The sequence below is a fragment of the Melanotaenia boesemani genome, chromosome 7 (assembly GCF_017639745.1).
Source record: "Melanotaenia boesemani isolate fMelBoe1 chromosome 7, fMelBoe1.pri, whole genome shotgun sequence".
Classification (NCBI taxonomy): domain Eukaryota; kingdom Metazoa; phylum Chordata; class Actinopteri; order Atheriniformes; family Melanotaeniidae; genus Melanotaenia; species Melanotaenia boesemani.
Window position 1 is genome coordinate 20034507 of NC_055688.1, and position 18633 is coordinate 20053139.

The 18633-nt window shown below is 35.8% G+C and overlaps 2 protein-coding genes across 2 annotated transcripts; one reads left to right on the top strand and one right to left on the bottom strand.

The window, feature by feature from the left end:
* Nucleotides 1-648: 648 nt before the first annotated feature.
* cul4b (cullin 4B) lies at nucleotides 649-13490 on the bottom strand. Its single transcript, XM_041990706.1, has 21 exons — nucleotides 13424-13490; nucleotides 12591-13046; nucleotides 11578-11693; nucleotides 11358-11461; nucleotides 11186-11255; nucleotides 9321-9394; nucleotides 9084-9246; nucleotides 7967-8056; nucleotides 6435-6517; nucleotides 6285-6352; nucleotides 6054-6172; nucleotides 5748-5940; nucleotides 5549-5653; nucleotides 5337-5447; nucleotides 5122-5207; nucleotides 4073-4180; nucleotides 3849-3962; nucleotides 3641-3746; nucleotides 3370-3542; nucleotides 3144-3296; nucleotides 649-1230 (listed from the first exon to the last, which is right to left on the bottom strand). The coding sequence occupies exons 1-21, from the start codon at nucleotides 13458-13460 to the stop codon at nucleotides 1135-1137; spliced, it is 2625 nt and encodes an 874-aa protein (XP_041846640.1). The 5' UTR covers nucleotides 13461-13490; the 3' UTR covers nucleotides 649-1134.
* A 2179-nt stretch (nucleotides 13491-15669) lies between these two features.
* mcts1 (MCTS1 re-initiation and release factor) lies at nucleotides 15670-18042 on the top strand. The gene is made up of 6 exons (XM_041990712.1): nucleotides 15670-15862; nucleotides 16988-17140; nucleotides 17232-17329; nucleotides 17408-17541; nucleotides 17639-17706; nucleotides 17803-18042. The coding sequence occupies exons 1-6, from the start codon at nucleotides 15852-15854 to the stop codon at nucleotides 17882-17884; spliced, it is 546 nt and encodes a 181-aa protein (XP_041846646.1). The 5' UTR covers nucleotides 15670-15851; the 3' UTR covers nucleotides 17885-18042.
* The last annotated feature ends 591 nt before the right edge of the window (nucleotides 18043-18633 follow it).

Here is an 18633-nt window from a genome sequence, read left to right on the forward strand (position 1 = left end):
TATATATATATATATGTACAAAATTATAAATAAAAATGAAAAGTTGCTTGAAAGCTATTTTAATCTGAAGCAGTAATTCTAACAGAGTCATACAAACAACAGTAAGACTAATCCATCATATTTTTTGCCTCCAGTGTTGAGGCATATAACTTTCACTTTTCAGTAACGATCACCAAGCCCCCTCAAGGAGTCACAGAATAAACAATGTGTAGTAAGACACTGGAATCTTACTGTGCTTTGTGTCAACCTAAAGTTATCAAAAACCTCTCAAGCAGTTGAGTGTTAAATGGGTCATTTAAAGTAACACTGGTGACTCATAGATATATATTTTAAAAAATGATAAAAAAAACAAAAACAAAAAAACAAAACAAAAACAACAACAAAACAACCAAGAATCTTGTATGCATATACTTGTGAAACTGACCTGGCTTAATGGTTTTATTACACCCTATGAATAAAGAAGTGCTCCTATTTTGGCACAAACTCTGGCTTGAACATTTTTTGTTCATGATCAGAGTTTTGTCATGTGGCTATGAGACCTTTTAAAATTGTAAAACTTTACTGCAGATCACACTTTACGCACATATTCATCTAATTATTAGTTCCTACTTTGAATTATGGCCCATAACTTCCACATTTGACACTGGCTGAGGAAACAAGCAATTTAATTTCTTGGATCCCTTTTCCCCCTTCAACGTGGTACATGTAGAGCATTGTTTAATGTGCCAACATTTGCTTGGGATACTGGATGGAGAAAAGGGGGAAAAAAGTGATTTTATAACAAAGAGCATATTGATTCAAACTATGGACAAAGAATCTAAGTTTGAAAATAAATATTTTTCCTCTTCATTAAAAAAAAAAAAAAAAAAAAAAAAAAAAAGAGCAAAGTGAACTATGTCGTCTTTGTCCCAGCTCTCTTAGAGGCACAGAGAAATATGGACAATATTCTCTATTCAATGGGCATGCAGTCCACAGGATCACAAGACCCCTGACAACAACCCTGTGGAGCAGTAGCCATTTGCTTGTCGGTCACTGGGTTGAAGATGATAATGGGTAACATCCACTGGAGAAAAAGATTTAGAGACCGATCACTCAGAATAGCTTTCATTCAAACTGGAACTGCATTTTCTCCTCCTAGGCCACATAGTTGTACTGGTTAGAGTTCTCCTTGTCACGCTCCATATAGTCTCTGTCAATAAGAGACTCAATCCTCTTCTTCAGGTCGGCAGGCTGCAAAGGAAGAGGACACAAGACACTTAAATTAATCCTTGAGTCACATGCAAGAATTAGTCAAAATTTATTGATTGATTTATTGATTAAGGGTTGAATTTTAACAAACACCACCAAAAGACACCATTTCCCTGAGAAACCCATTAATCTCTTCACAAGATAAAACCTTTGCCTGCAGTAGTGTTTACCACTGCCAATGGGAGCTACAGCCAATAAATACCCACGATTGTTGCAGTCATTTTATACTCGACACTAGTAGGTGTTTGTGGATTTTGACCAGTGTAAAAAAAAAAAAAACAGATATAGCCTCATAGTGTAAAAAAATATTTACAGAACCTCTGAATACAAGATAGTGGCTGTGTCCGAATGTGCACTCTATTCCCTACAAAGTGCCCTATACAGGGGCCACACCATTTTGTAGGGGTGTCCGAATGTCCAGAGAGAACAAAGTAGGGCACTCAAAATTACCCACAATGCATCTTGAAAAGTAGTGAGCATCGATGGTCACTAGACGGGTCAATATAGACCACAATGCATTGCGGGCAGAAGCTCAATATGGCGCAAGGAGGCGAAAAAACATTTTTTATTGAATAGATATGCAACAAAAAATAAAATACAACATAAGGAATAAAAATATTTACACACAGCTTTAGATTGGATTTGGAATGACCTCTTGACGGCTGGTAGTCACGTGGTTTGCGGCGAGGAAAAAATAGGCAGCTTCGTGTCTGAATCGCCAAAAAAATTAGTGCACTATGTAGTGAACGACGGGTTAGGGAGTAGGGTGGACATTCGGACACAGCCATTGACTTATTTAGTTATTATATTTGTAGTAAACTCTAAGCTAAATAAATACCATATAAGTTTAAATATCTATAAGGACTAGATAAAATTACATTCCAGCTGGTATTGCTACAAAACACATTGCCTGTCCCCAAAAAAAAAAACTGAATTTAACTCAGCAAATGGGTAAGAGCATCCCATTGGCTCATAACTGCATGGATGACTATGTTACAGCTGGCAACAAGTTGCTTCTCACTTCTAAAACAATCATGTCAGACAACACATCCTGTGGCTGAGGAAAGATATTAATCTGGTTCAGAAGGGTCAAACTGTTGGCATGCACCAAGCAAAGAAAACCTCTGAGGGTTTTCATCTTAACTGGGTTAAGTACTTTTGTACTGCTACCATGGATACACTGTCCAAGAAATAACTGCAAAATGATATTTTCATTTAAATCCATTACATGTTACTAATACAAGTTAAATTAACAAGATTTCTGTGAAAATCATGTTTTTGATTTTTTAACATGTTTAACATTTCTATTCTGTTTTGGAAAATGCATAACACAAATGACTTAAAATGTCTAAATTATCCCAGATTCACTCAGCAAAGAACCGTTCTACTGTGGTGACAACCTTCATGTTACACCATGCTTTCTCAAGTAAACAAATGTACAGGGTAACACAGTAATATGGAGGTTTAGAAAAAATATTGGGCTGCTCTCCGTTATCCTTTACTTCAATCAGCTATATAATTGTAATGACAGGCTGTGACTATCAGAAAGATTCGCTCAGAGTTTAACTGATAATTCTCCTGGACTGATTATCATGCGGTTAGCACTTATTGCAAATAAAAAGCTATTGATTTTTCTGACATCTGATAGGTAATATATATCCAACATAAATCCACAGGACACACATAATACAGAATATATGAGTGGATAGATCAAAGCTCATTAACAAATTTTGTGTAAAAGGAATTGGACCGGTTTCATTTTCAATAAAATCATTACTTTGGTATTAAAAAAGTGTTGCAATTTAGTGTTGTGTGAAAGCCTGGTTACTAAGGTAAAGGCAGACCATGTTGTGTAAAGTCCTTGATTTGCTTGCTTATTATTATTTGCTTATTACCTTGACAGGGAACTTGAGCTGGTTGTACACCTCAGACATCAAGAGATTATGGCTCAGAGTCTTCCTCATTTTCATGATCCGCACAATGGCAGCATCAATCTGATACTGACGATCCTGAAAGACTCTTTCTGTCGTGCTGGCTTGCTCCTCCACCTGGGGGTCAAACTAAAGTTAGAATCATTTAAGTATTGTTATTAGGCTGCTTCTTGTGAGACAGCAATTATACCGTTTCTTTCATCTGAATCTGGTTTATCTTGATCCTGAAGAGCTTGTGTTTGAAGTCATTATTGCAGGAAAACTTGTCCCCATCCTCCACATCTTTGCTTTTTGGGATTTTGGTGAGAACACGTGCTTTCCCACATGCAAGTGACTGCAGCGTCCGACGCAGCTCGCTATCCTCTATAAACCAAAAGATACACAAAGACATCAGTAACAGAGATACAGCATTCATGCAAATTGATGTGCTGCCAAACAAACTTTGATGTGATAGTACAAACCTATTCCTGTCGCCAGTTTGATCTCTTCCAGGGTGAACTCCTCTCCTTCATTAAACATCAGCAGCACAAGTGTTTGAAAAAGTGACACCTGGAGTTCCTTCTTTCCCTTTTTCAAAGGAAAAGGAGAAAAAAAAGAAAATGATCAGCATCAGGCTTTAGTCACTGAATAGACAAAACACAACAAAATATTCTAAGAAAAGTTACAAACCTCTTTGAATTCAGCTTTTAAGACACAGTGTCCTAATGTTGATTGCCACTGCAGCTTCCTGCCACTGTGTTTGCCCAAGTAGAAAGTCTTGAAGATCTCTTGCAGTCGCACCATCTGGACAAAGATAACAGCATAACAAAACAACACTAAGTAAATTAATTGCATTAGGGATTATAAAAAAAAACCTCATGTTGTAAAGATCTCAATATTTGTTCAGAACTAACCTCAGGAGGCAGGTGCACTTCCATCGGGACATAAGTTGGCCAGTAACCCATAGTGAGGATGTTCACCGTCAGCTCGATGTTGCCGGGAATGTTTTGGCACTGCATGTACTGCAGAAGTAGAGACATATTACATTATCCAACTACCACTTCCTGCATAAATTCAACATCAGTCAATCTGCTAAAGGGTATTTGTGCTGAGATGCATAAAAAAAGATGCAAACTTTGTTCACATCTATGAGTTTGCTTTAATAAACAGGTTAGTTTGTAGGGTTTCAATGAATAATTGGAGATGGAAATAAGAAAAGAACATTATTAATATGACCTATGAAGCTCAGTATGAATAATAAACACACAAGTTTAAGAAATTACTGGGGTGGTGGTGGTGGGGGGGTGGGGGTTCTTCCATGTCCAACCACAAGCCATTTTCCCCACAATGTCACATGCTAAACCCACAATGCACTTTGCTTTGCAGTCCGCTTTTTGTATTTGGTTCGCTTGACATGGACAGAGATTTGACTTTGTAGGCAGACTGAGTTCGCTTTATCAGAGTTTGTTTACAATTCCTCACACAAAGCAGACTTTCCAAACAAACGAACTAAGACTCAAATCAAAAAGGCTGGCGTGAACATGCCCTTAAGTTGACATTAGGAGCTAATATTTTAGATGTGTAATGCAGTTTCCCACGTCACAGCCTACACCAAAGCTTCCTCATAGCTGCACATCCCAGCAACTCTAATTACATCGCACAGCTACCACACCTCTGATAAGCTGTTTACATGATATACTGCTTCATTCAATATGATATCGCTGTGAACAAAAAGCTTAAATATTATAGGCTATAATTATTTTAGGCTTGGGGATAGTGCTAATGCAACAAAATTATTATACTTATTTAAGACATTTTATAGTTGTCTAAGCTTTTCTACTCATGTATAAGTTTAAGGGGTTTAATGGCTGAACACACCACCTTCTCTAACTGCAGACCCATACAGCACAGCTATGAATGCTCACCGACTTTAGGCTTCACCACAAGCTCCTGGTGTTCATACCTGTTTGAACTGCACCATGATGTCTTTAGAAAGCTCCATGTCCTTGAACATCCCCTCTAGTTTACTGGTAAAAGCTGCTCCACATTCTGGGAAAACATAAAAGGTCACAGGTCAATATGGATTCAAAACCAACGTCATAATTCTGTTCTCATTATTTCCCTCTATCTGCGTGTATTCGGATATGTCTAGAAGTGACCCGGACGGGTTAAACTAACCATGTTTCAGCTTTGACAACATGGATTTTTCAGCATCCACTGAGGCACTTTTTCCAACCAGCAACCTCTTGGCCAGATCTTTTTTGTAGAAGGCCTCAAAAACATCTTTTCCTACAAAAACAACACATCATTACACATAAAAAGAAAAGATGCTAAAGAAAGCACATATAGGAATATAATACAACTGAAACAACAGTAATAGTAAATATTACCATAGATGAATCTAAAGATAATCATGATTTTATCCAGCATTTTCTCCAGCTCTTCATCAGTTGCCTCTTTGTTTCCTGCTCTCAGCTTTGAATCCACATGTTTAGCTGTGAATATAAAGCCATTCATGTAAAAAACAAAACAAAAACATGATAACGAGTGTACGTACATATTTCATATAAAAAGTGCTGGTGAACTAACCTATGAGCTCTGCAGGTTTATTTGGGCGTTTGTTTATGAACGTTTCAAAAGCCTCCTTCATGGCGTTAACAAACTTCTCATTCTTCATGAAACACACGTCAATGATGTGATCCACCTTATCTTTAAAGTCCAGCAACTCTTGCACCATTGTCTTGTCTTTTTCTGGGTTGATTACAATTGTGCTTCCAAAAGCCTGGATGTAAATAGTTAAGACATTGGAAATCAATAAAAGCCAGTAAGATAAGAAGATAAATGTTTTAAAACCACTTTCACACAGCATTATATTGACCAATATTCTTGTCATACCTTTATGTACTCTATCCAGTGCTGCAGGAGCACCTGAACACCGCTTCTTACTCGACTGAAGAGCTGATAGAGAAGAGACAGATCCTGAATTCTGTTCTCGTCCAGCAGATGAGTCAGCCCTGTGGGTTTCAAACAACAGATAAACACCATCACCTTCCCACCAAAACTACTCAAATTCATTTTGAGCATTTACTCTATGCTGCAATGATACTATCAAATATGTTACTTTACCTTTTTGCAGTGTTGCGGTGAGATGTTCACCCAGCAGCTGTTTCTCCACAGTAGCAATGAGAGGTTTTCTGAAAGGAAGATGACAGCTCAGGTTACAGGTGAATATTTTACAGTTACCTGGCTCAATGAAGACTATAGGCCAATACTCACTGTGTGCTCTGGTCTAGATATGTAATAACTCTATCAGCCTCCTCCTCTAGGCGTTTGTTGACATGATGGAGATATTCTGGTACCTAAAAAAAAAAAACGAGAGAAAAAATAAGGTGAAAACTGGGATATTTACACTATGATCAACATTTTTTTAAGTGTTTCGGTCCACACCAGTTTTTTCCCTCCAAATGTGTTATAAAAACAAATTGTTTTTATATGAAGAAGCAATTTCTCAAATATCATGAATTTAAAATAACAACCATTACACATTTATTGTTTACAGGTCAGTACATTAATATATCAAGAAGAGAAAATTTAAAGAGATTCTGGTCATGTGACAATTAATTTACACAGAAAGAACAAGTAGTTTAGTAGCATATTAAAGGAACCTTAAGCACATCAACACTATATGCATACATGAGCAATACATGTGTATGTGTGTGTGTATATATAAAATACACTAAATAGAATACCTCTGCCTGGACAGAGATATTTAAAACTTAAAATCCAGTGGTATAAATAGGAAGAATGTTGTTATATGACTACAGACAAATTAATATATTATCATAATAAATAGAACTAGAAATAATAATGTGATATAAAGTCTCCACAACAGAGTCCAAGTAGACATACAGTTGCTTTTAACTGTCTTCAACTTTCAGGGAAAAGAAAATTAGGAAACTAAGATGTTGGAAAAAGTAATACTCAAACCAAATTTAAATAAAAAAACAACACTTTAAATCATTATTGTCACAAAGACTTAACAAAAGTGTTTATTTTCTCAGGTAAATCTTGAATTAAGGAATAACTTGCTTGTGTTTTTGCTGTATGTTTAGAAATCCCTTTATTAAGCAAATCTAAAATAAAAAAAGCTCTTTTTTACTTGAACATTTCTGAAGACAAAGAAAAATGAAGGCTGATCCTTTTGACAAACTGAGCTGTCAACTCAGCAGAGGAGAAAATACTGTAACCCAGAAGAGCTGCAAGCTGGGGTATTTGTAGTAATTGTTACTTTAACAAAGAAAAGAAAAACTCAAACTTTAAAATCTGTTTTTATGGTGTTTGAATCTGCAGTGGATCTAGCAGTGGACATATTTGTATTTTAACCTCTTTCAGGATGGATATTTTGTTTGAATGTTTGTGAAGTTTTTTCAACATCAGTATAAGATGCTGAGTGTTTTCTATTTCTTTCACAGTTCAAAGATCAAATCCAGCAGAACTGGACTGGAAATTTTAATCTTCTAATTGTTATTACAATTTTTCCCAACAGAAGTCAGATGAGTGTGATAGTTTCTAAACTATTGAGTAACCAATCAAATTGCTTGTTTACTCCAACTGCTAATCAAAAGATATCCAGTGAGTATCATAAAAAAAAAAAGTTTCAAATCCTCACACCGGTGAGAAACCAGTTAATTTTCTCAAGTCAGACCCCTGTAGATCTAATAAGACAGAATCACTTTTAACCATCTCATTAATGAGATGAGAAAAACAGGTAAAAAGAACTGTGTCTGCAGAGCAGCCACATCAATCACCTCTCTCTCCTGCATCAGCCTCTGTCCCTCTGCAGCGTACAGCCGATTAGTTTCCTCCAAAAAGCGTTGCTCAAAGGAATCTTGATAAATCTGTCATGGACAGAGAGAACACAGGTTTCATTAAGACCATTTGTCCACATGTAACAAGACTCAAACAACACACTGTAAAAGCCACACTCTTATTATGGTACCGACAAAGGAGAAATCCTAACAATCTGTCACTTTGAAAACATGTAAACACAAGTTTTTCGCGATACGCTATGAGTTAAGCATGAATATGGATATTGTGTTACCTGTGGGGCTGGGTTAAAGAAATAGATCAACTGATTTAAACTTAATCCAATATCGATTCATAAAACAGTGACCTTATTCTCACACGATTTATCGATGCTTGGTGAGATCGTAGTGTATATACACAACTAAAAGGTTGCCCGTGTCGTTTCCGTCCAAAATCAGCTTCTCTTGTTGAGATAATGCCAAATTCTGATTTTAAAAATAACACTCTAACTGTGTTTCTGGACACATGATGTCACGCTGGAAAACGATCAGAAACTTCATAACTAAGGAGGACAGATGGTTTTTGGTGGATTATGTTTACAGCTATGACAAGCCACCGATATGCCCAAAATCAGTTCGTCTGGCTGAGATAATGCCACATTTGGATTTTTTCTATTCAGCACTGGATTACATTCACCTGTAAACTATTAGCAGCTAACGCTAAGACCGTAGACTTCGCCATGTTCAGCAAACTCCGAATGTTTTGAAAATAACAGGAAGTGACGTCGCTGTGCACTTACAAATAAAAATCTGATTATGGACTGGTAAATTTAGACAACGCTCTTTCGAATATCGTATTTTAGAAGTGCATGTGGACGCATCATAGCAGAATTATCTGATTACTCCCACATATCTGATTTTGATGGTTATGTAAACAGGCTCAGTGTTTTGTAAAAATAGCTATCTGAAAATGTCTTTAATATTCAAGAAAAAAATGGTGTCACGTAAACATTTGTAAATTAATCGATACTGAATCGAATTTAATCAAAACCACATGGAGTCAGGCTGTTTTGAATCAAACTGGTTTAGGAAAGTAGTGGCGATACTCAGTCCTAGTTACCTGCAGGTCAGAGAGCATGCTCAGCAGGCTTCTGAGCAGACTGCGGTCTATGGCCTCTCCATTTCGCTCCCTCTCTATGAGCAGCAGAATCCCATCAATGGTTTTACTCTGGACCTTTACGTCACTGATTATGTAGAACCTGAACAGCTCCAGGCCCATGTCCCTGCAGAACACAATATCTTGTTCAGAACCCACTTCGACAAGATTCAGACTCACAAACGATCACTCTTCACTCACCAGATCGATGGCAGCATTGAATTTTGTAAAACATAGGTGCGGTCCAAAAACAAAAATATACTCCTAATCATGATCTGTGAAACAAAAGAGAAGATGCACAATAAGAAACAATAAGTAACAAATTGTTGGAAGATTTTTTAACCAGTTTTTTTTTTACTTTTTATTTCAAGTGTTACTCCACCCACCTACTTTGTCAGCATGTGGACTTGTACAACATCCCATATGACTCAAAAGACAAAGGAAATGACACCTATCTTCAGCTGTGTTGAAAATGTCACTTTAACAGATTTTTTTTCCTTCTTTCCTTTTAAAATTTCAACAGAATTTGAAAGAAGCTCCTAGTTTGGTTCTAAAGTAAAGGAAAACTTCGAATTAGAGTCTTTAAAATGAATTAATATCTAAAGTACAATGCAAAGTTTAACTTTGAGGGCAGAATAAATAAGTATAGTCTGTTGTAGAGAGTAACAGAAACCTGCCTTCTCTCCAGTCCTTTCTGCCCTGCCAGGGTTTTTTTTACCTTGTTGGACAAGTTACTTTTACTGATCTTGCACTTGATTACGTTTACAAAACTGCTGATTATTCAGATGCTGATAAGTTGTTTTTTTTTTGTATAAAGTGTAACAACTGGAATTGTGAGATTCAGCTGCTTTGATTTATATAGTTTGCATTATTATATTTTTTCAAGCAGTTATGGCTGCTAATATGAACAATGTGAAACAAAAAGTTATTTATTTTTTTAATTATAGAAAAGCAAAAGCTGGAGCTGGGTGATATGGCCTTAAAAAAAACAAAAAAAAAAAAACAAAAAAAAAAAATCTGATTTTTCCAACCAAATCCAATTTCCGATTTTAATCAGTTTTTCCTCTTTTCTTTCTTAAAAACATAATAAACTTATTAAAATATTAAACTTAAAGCTTTTGCATGCAAAATGTGTGCGTTTTATTTATATTAATGAATGACAGCAAAAAAGTAATGTAGACTTTTCCACCGTATAAAAGACATATATATCTTGCATAGATATGAGACACAGCTGCATCCGCGATCTCTTTCCATCTGGATCCTTATCATACGGGATCCACTGTGGACACAATTCCCCTGATGGAGGTCGTCTCTTATGAGAGTTTATGGGATGAAATTGCCTTCTGCAGCTCAAAGACAGCAGCATTTGTCACTGCAGTTTAATGCACAGCTAAGCTTCAGGCGTGAGTGACGGCTCACTTCACTGTCTATCTGTCGGTGCTTGTAGACAGACACCGTTCAGTTGTGGAGGGAGGGCCGAGTCCACTGCTAAAGCAGTTTAAGGTACATATAAAAAAAGGGAAAAAAAAATCCCAATTTTTATAGAAATAAATCGTTAGAAACAAACAAAAAAATTTTTTTTTTTATCAATTTAATCAATTAACTGCCCAGCCCTACTACAAATCAATATCAAATGACAGTTTCAAGCCAAAGAGCCTGCTATCTTCAAGACCAACACAGGCATATGAGGTAAAGAGTGCAAGCAAGATTCCTCTTAGCCTACTTTGATACTGGTGTGGTTGTGTATTATGATTGTGTGTGCATTTCTGCTCTAGACTGTCAACATCAGGTTCTACTGTAAAATCCTGAGGAAAACATAATTAATACCATTTCCCAACAGAACACCAATTTTGGAATTCATAATGAGGATTTTTTTTTAAACATCTGATTTTTTATTTCAATGCATGATTTAGCTGACATCTGTTTAATCTGTCTTTCCAAGGTCCTCCAACTCTGAGCAAGTTAGTACAATACTTACGTACACTCTTGAAAAACTTGTGGAATATATTGCCAGTTTTAAAGGTTAAAAGAAGAGGTTCAAGACTTAATTTAGTGACACAACTTACCATTTGTCTGCAGTGATCTTGCCAACACTTGTCAATTTTCTTCAGGAAAAGCACGCTGTCCAGAGCATCCGTAACAACAGTTAAGTCAAAAGTGGACTGTAAGAGCTTTACTGCAGATAAAATATGCCTGATCTACCTTTAATACACACTGAGATTAAACTGTAAAGGATATTCTCTGAACTGATCAATCTGTGCCTTGATGTGGTCTTCACACACGGCCCTCAGCTGTTTGTAAAGCTTGGCAGAAATCTTATGGGAGCAGAGGTTTTCAACAGCCTGAGGAGACAGACAAAGGAAAGTGTCATCTCCTGTTTGCGATGACCAGAGCAGCTGTCTGCAGACAATACATGCTGCCAGCTTCCCATGAGAGGTCAGCTGGTCTGCTGAGATACCTGGTAAAGCTCTTCTAGATTGTACTTGATTGAAGTGCTGTTCTGTATGGCCTCCACTGCTTCTTTCAGCTTCTGCCATGTTTCCTGTGTGTAGTTCTCAGGCAACTTGGGCTTTTCTGTAAGGAAAACAACAACACTGACATTTCAGCAAGACAGTGGAAGTGTTTCTATTTAAAGAATAACTGGAACATATACCTATAATATCTTTACATTTTATTATATTACCTAAGATGTGCATTCCTTCTCATTTAAATTTAATAACTTAACAAATGGGCTAAATCACCTGTTATACTTAAAAGACCAGCCAACCTTTTTTTCTTGTTTTTTTTTTTTTTTCATTTGAATATTTCGAGGCTTTAAACTCCTTAAATGACACCTATTTAGTTGCTGTTTGAGTTTAATAAACCTATATGATTTGGGTACAAAAACAAACAAACCAAAAACCCTTTAAAACAATATTAATGTAAAGATTGCTTCTACTATGTTCTTCTTTTTATTAATTAGATTCACTTCAAATCTTTACACTCTGTAGTTAACCTGTACAACTACTGTTCTTTGCAATAATATAAAACTGAATTACTTATTACTGAAGTACATTAATAAAACTAAGTCTCTGCCTTTTCATAGCCTTCTTGGCAACACCTAGTTTTTCTTTTACACTTATCAGGCGTTTTCCAGGTATGTTAAAGAAGAAAGGCGTGCTCCACCTAATTATGTCAGCATCTAATTTTGTGCTTAAATTTCACACAGGTAGCTCAAGCGTCATACTGTCTTGTTAGATAACATGTACGACATTCAATGACATACTTTTTTAGTTCATCCACTGAGCTAAATCATTTATAGGCACTTTAGGACCAGCTAAAGGCCTCTCAAATTAATATGTAGACACACACCACTGCATTAACATGGACTAGTTCAATCTTGCGATTAAGCTTCAGTTTTTTTTTTTATTATTATTACTCTTATTGTTTTTCTGGGGCTCAGATCACATCATCCAATACTGCCTCTGATACCTCTGAAGTTCTTGATGACTAGTTTCTTGGCAGCACCGGGTTTACTGCTGGAGAAGGTGCCGGATCCTGCGGTTTTCGTTAGTCCGTTTGCGTGGTGCCCCACGCCACCGGGCAGGAACATGGCTTTGCTTTTGTTATTAGAGCACGAAGCGGCGGCAGCAGCAGCAGCCTCTTCGGCCATTTTCACATCCAGTCCAATGAAATCCACTGAATCCTCAAACCTTAACTTCTTCTGTATGTGCAGCGGAGTGGGAGAGCAGGAGGAAGAGGGGGAGGAGGAGGAATTCAGGGTTTTGGGAGGCGAAGAAGAAATCGTGTCACTTGCGTCTTCCCTCTCTGAGCCGTTTATTTTCCTCTTCTTCGTAGATATGATGTTGCCGCTGTCGTTTTTGACATCAGTAGCCGCGGGTCTAGCCTCCTGGGTTGGCGGTGGTTGGGGATTAGGGGAAGATAAACCTGTTGGAAACATGAAAAAAACGGGAATACTAATTCTAAACAGCCAATATTTTGATCCAAAACTTCCAGGCTAGCCGGGGGAAGAGCACAATGTCCGAGAGCTATTGTCTGCTTAAAGACAGGGCGATTTTACCCAGTTTCGTTATCCGGTGTAAAACAGACAATAAATTGAAAACTACTCAGCTCCACTTAAACCTAGCCTTGTCTCTTTCTTGTTATTGCTGGCAGAAGAATAAAGATGGTTGGCTATTGCTTCCTCTTCTTGCCTCTCTTGTCCAACCGCGCCGTAAAGTCGTTTACTGAAAGCGGCTGAGTGAAGTGGTCGTTAAACAAAATTATTTACAGAGGAAATGTAACTTTAGCATGAACAAGCTCACATGATAATTGAACAGCCGTTGGTAAACACGAGAACATTTTCGCTCATAAAAGCTAGTCGGTGACCCCACCGGAAGTACTTAAGTACAAAAGTACTTTTTGCACAAGCGTGTTTCTTTCTATTTTTTCCAATTCCGACTACCATGCTTTAGCCATTTTGGCCACAAGATGGCGCCACAGGAACGCTGTAAACTCAGTTTTACGTTACTATTGTGGTCTTTTATTTAAAAATCTGTTTAAAAACTTGAAAAAACAATAATAAAATTCCTTAAAATTTTGCTTAAATTTTGTCTCATATAATTAAGAGGACAGACAAAAATCCACAATGTTTGACGTCTATAGATGTTTGTTTTACAACAGTCTGTGTGTGATTTATGTAAATCAATTCACATTTAATGACTATTTAAATTAAACAAAAGAAATTGACATGAAAGTTCTACTTTTAGGAAAAGCTAATAAAAGTTTAATTTATTAAAACTTTAAGTTGTTCATTTTCTATTAATTTCCGCCCTTCACAAATTTAGTTAATGTATCATTTAAAGCATATTTATAAAGCCAAACATTTTTATCCTAAAAGCATGGCAAAATGGGTTCTGTTTTGGACACGGGAAAATTGTAATAATAAAAGGTCAGTAACATGACAAATAAGTATTGTTCATGTCACTTTACAGGATTTATCACATATAAGTCGTTTTAAATTTAGATGTTTGTTGCTTATGTGATTTGGCTCATGTTGCTAACTTTTAAAAGAAAGAAAATACACCATATTGCACATCATTTAACTGATGATATTTTTTCACACTTTGGTTCAGAATATGCCTACACTCACTGTCTTCTCTCACATTGTCACACCTTTATTAATTTATAGGTTATCTAAATACAAAACAGTGTAGTTTGTTTATTATCTTCTAATTTTTTTTATTTGTTTCCAAACATTTTTTATTTGTTTTCATATATATTTTAGGAACGTGTACTTTATTTGTCTTTCACTTATAATTCACTTTAATTTCACTATTTTTCAGCGGTAATGTTGTCATTTTCTCCTTATTACTTTTATTTGACAGCCGTAGTTATTTTACAATGCATTAGCAATTTAAAAATTCAGTGAAAGGTATTTTAATAAAGCTTAAATATTAAATACAACAAATAAATCAGTTGTCATTTTACTGTAACATTACATTAAACTTTCAGCTACTTAGAATTTTTAAAAAAATATTTAATAATTCATTCATATTTTCCTGTGACACTTTAAATAAACTTTATTGACAATATGGAAACAATGACAATGTGTTCCATTATAAAGATAAGAAGACGTACACAGGAAAAAGTAAATAAATCAAAAGGAAATAAAGGATACAGAGTATACATAAAACAAATATATGTACTAAGTTGTTAAGTTTACATTCTTTTACTAAATTTAATAGATTCATGCCATTTCCTTTCTCCAAAAATTTAAGTTTTTGGAAAGAAATACAGAGTTGATTTTGGTGGAACATCAGAAATTATTGTTCCCAGAAAGCATTTAAAAAATAGTGTTCAACTATTTTTATCTTGATATTCACAAAAAGAACATTTATCATGAATGAATGTTTTTCCTTAATTGTACATGGAGCTAGACTATGGGGTGTTGTGGGGATTAAGGTTAGGCTTAAATATACTTGTGCAACAATGGAAGACTTGCTAATGAAAAGTAATAGAAAGTTTTTTTTTATTTACTTGTTAGAAAATACAATCAAAAATAGCAATAACAGCAAATACAGAAATTAACAAGACATTCTGATAACATACATAAAAATAGGAGAAAAAGAAAGAAAAACAGATTCAATAACCAAGAAAGATATTAAATAAGTTTGCGAGAGTGCATTTCATGTAAACAGATTTAGAGATTTACTGATAGTTTTTAGAGCCTTTGTGTTTTTTGATGATATTGTCCTCAAATAAGTTCTTTTTTCAAAGGAAATAGTTCAGGTTTTCTGTTGATAAATTTGCTTTTGTGTATGTGAAATTTAGCTAAAAATAAAAATATTTACAAAAAAGAAAGCATCACCGTCTTTGTGATTAAAATTGTGGAAACCAAATATAACATTTTTTGTAGTAAAAGTGAAAAACAGAAAGGACAGACTTAACAATAAACTTGTTGTACGTGACTTCACATGACCAAAATAAGTGAGTAAAAGTTTTCATACCTTTTTTTTTTTTTTTGGTCTGCTCCAGTTCCACTGAAAGTAGCAACCTGCCGTGTTCACTGTCGTAAAATGTCGCGACACTCCTCACTGTTGGCCCTCCCGTGCTGAATGAACGTGCGATTGGTTTAGCACTTCTTGGTAGATGAATCGTATTTAGTTATTTGTTTATTGTTCCTGACCTGGCACAGTGTGCTTTGACCAGCCCTGACCCACCTGAAGAAGGCTGCAATTGTGACCATCGAGAATGTTTAAAAAGTAGGTTTGTGGTTCTTTTTGTGTTGTAACGCTAGCTAGCAGCTCACTTGATTGGCTAATGCTAATCAGAAGCCTGTTTGAGTTTGTATAAACAACGTTCAGTAACTGAGACAATCAGGTGTTAGTTATGAGAGTTTGACAGATCCTTAGTAATTGTTGGTGACAGTTTGCACCAGATGTGAGAATAAATGTCTTCCAGGGTGTTGGTGCAGGGCAGGTTCTTTAGAGGTACGCGTTTTAGTGGTTAGGGACTTGTACTTTACCTGTCTTTTAATTATGATTCACTTACATTTCAGTATATTTCAAGGGGAAAATAAATTTTTGACGTTTTCTCCTTATTACTTTTATGTGAAAACCGCAGTTACTTTTCAATAAATGAGTAATTTAGAAATTCAGCGAACTGTATAAAATTCAGGAATTACATTGTGTAAAAATTACTAAAATAATCTTTGCCCTAGTTGGAGCAGAGAGTTTTAGTCTGAAACTGTAAGCTGCCCCTCGGATGAAATCTTAAGGAAAAACAAACATCCCATCCCATTAAGATTTTTAAACAGCTAATCCAGCCTAACTAAATTTAACTTATGCAAACCCCCCCAGAACCTATGTGTCTGAACGTTTAAACCAAAAATCACAAACAATCAAGATATGTTGCATGTTGTGCTTACACGTTGTATCTCTACAATGTCAGCTGTGTTGGCAAATTGTGACATTTATCCATGTATGAGTGGGGAAATATTTTAACTAATTTGTAATACAAAAATCTATTACGCGTGCAATAAATGCACAATTGTATTCTTTAAATTTCTGCACATTGTTTCCTGTCAATATTTTTATAAATTCATTTTACTGTGACTATCCTAGAATATATTATTTATATAAACATATTCTAGATTAGATTTATGATCACTGAATTAATCTTCTTTGTGGCCACTAAAATATAAGATTTGCTACAGAATTCCTGCTTTATTTAAATACCTTGAAAGAATTATTTGTTGTAAAGCAATAATTAGTAAATGTATGTTTCCTGTGGACATCAGGGGACAGTGGTTTGGTTTACTGTTCTGGGTTTAAAGGTCCAGTTGTGAGCATTCTAGAGATTCAGCATTTTTATTTCCTTCCTTTCAGATTTGATGAGAAAGAAAATGTGTCCAACTGCATCCAGCTGAAAACGTCAGTCATCAAAGGCATCAAAAATCAGCTGCTGGAGCAGTTTCCAGACATTGAGTCATGGCTCAATCAAATAATGCCAAAAAAGGACCCTGTCAAAATAGTGAGATGGTATGATGATTTAGCTTCTCTTCAGTGTTTCATATAAGTTTTTTTGTACATTCGATTATTTGTCTAATTTTTTTTTTCATGTTTATTCCAGCCACGAACACATCGAAATCCTCACAGTGAATGGAGAACTGCTTTTCTTCCGACAGAGAGAAGGACCATTCTACCCCACCCTTAGACTGCTGCATAAATGTGAGATCTCCTACACCAACTGGGTGACAGCTGTGTTTGAATTTCTTTGCATTTTAATAATTTGTTTACTGGTTTTAGATCCCTTCATTCTCCCACACCAGCAAGTTGACAAAGGAGCCATTAAATTTGTCCTAAGTGGTGCAAACATCATGTGTCCTGGGCTGACGTCTCCAGGCGCTAAACTCTACCCTGCTGAAGCTGACACAGTAGTTGTATCCTTTTGATGCACTTTTGAGGCTGTAGATCCCTATGTTACAACATAAACAATCACTTTTTTCCAACGTCTTTGTCTTTAATAAGTGGATGCAGGCCATTATGGCAGAGGGGAAACAGCACGCACTTTGTGTTGGTGTGATGAAGATGTCAGCAGAAAGCATGTAAGACTCTTTACACATTTTATTGGGTCAAATCCTTATGCTTTCAAGCATTTTAAAAAAATCTCTGCTCTTAATCTTTTTGTGTTTCGTAAACAGAGAAAAAGTCAACAAGGGAATTGGAATTGAGAACGTGCACTATCTGAATGATGGATTGTGGCACATGAAGACATATAAATAATGTCAGCACCTGAAACAGCCAACCCAAATCAACCAGGATGATATGTGGAGCTCTGGACACCGAGGCTGCCAGTCAACTGTTTACAGACATCGCTGTGTAACCTGCTGGAGGCTTTAAATCAATCACCATGATGCACAAATAAAACAGCTTGCTTTAAACCAGAATGTCAGTTGTTTTTCTCATATTTAATCCAGTTTTTCTGGTGACATGCCTGATTTTAGGATTGAAATCAGATGACAAAAATTTTAGGATTAATTACTGCAGATCAACCTACATTTCAAGCTTAACAGCTTTTATGTGTTCACTAGCAATAAACTGGATTAAGGATGTAACCTTAAACATTTCAATTCAGGATGTAGACATATTTGCATTGTGGTTTAAGGAGTGGAAGACTGGCACTCATATTTGTTGTTAGACCTGTTACTCCAATCACAGCTTTCATGCTTACCAATTCCAGGTATTAAGAAGCTGTTTTATTAAGGTCTCTCCAGCAGTTCTACTCTAAAATCTGTAAATTTTTAGGTTTTTGTTGAAAAGTTTGTATCTAAAATTGCATGGTAATGTGATGTATTTAGATTTTTTGAGCTAATTACCTGATAGAAATAGACATTAGTGTTAATGCCCTTACAGAGGATCAGGAAGAATTTAAGTTTTTTTTTCTGACAGCAGTATTTTAAAACAAGCCAGAGGTCACCACAGCGACAATTTTCTTTTTCAGCAATATGTATTACACAATGAAAAATAGTTGA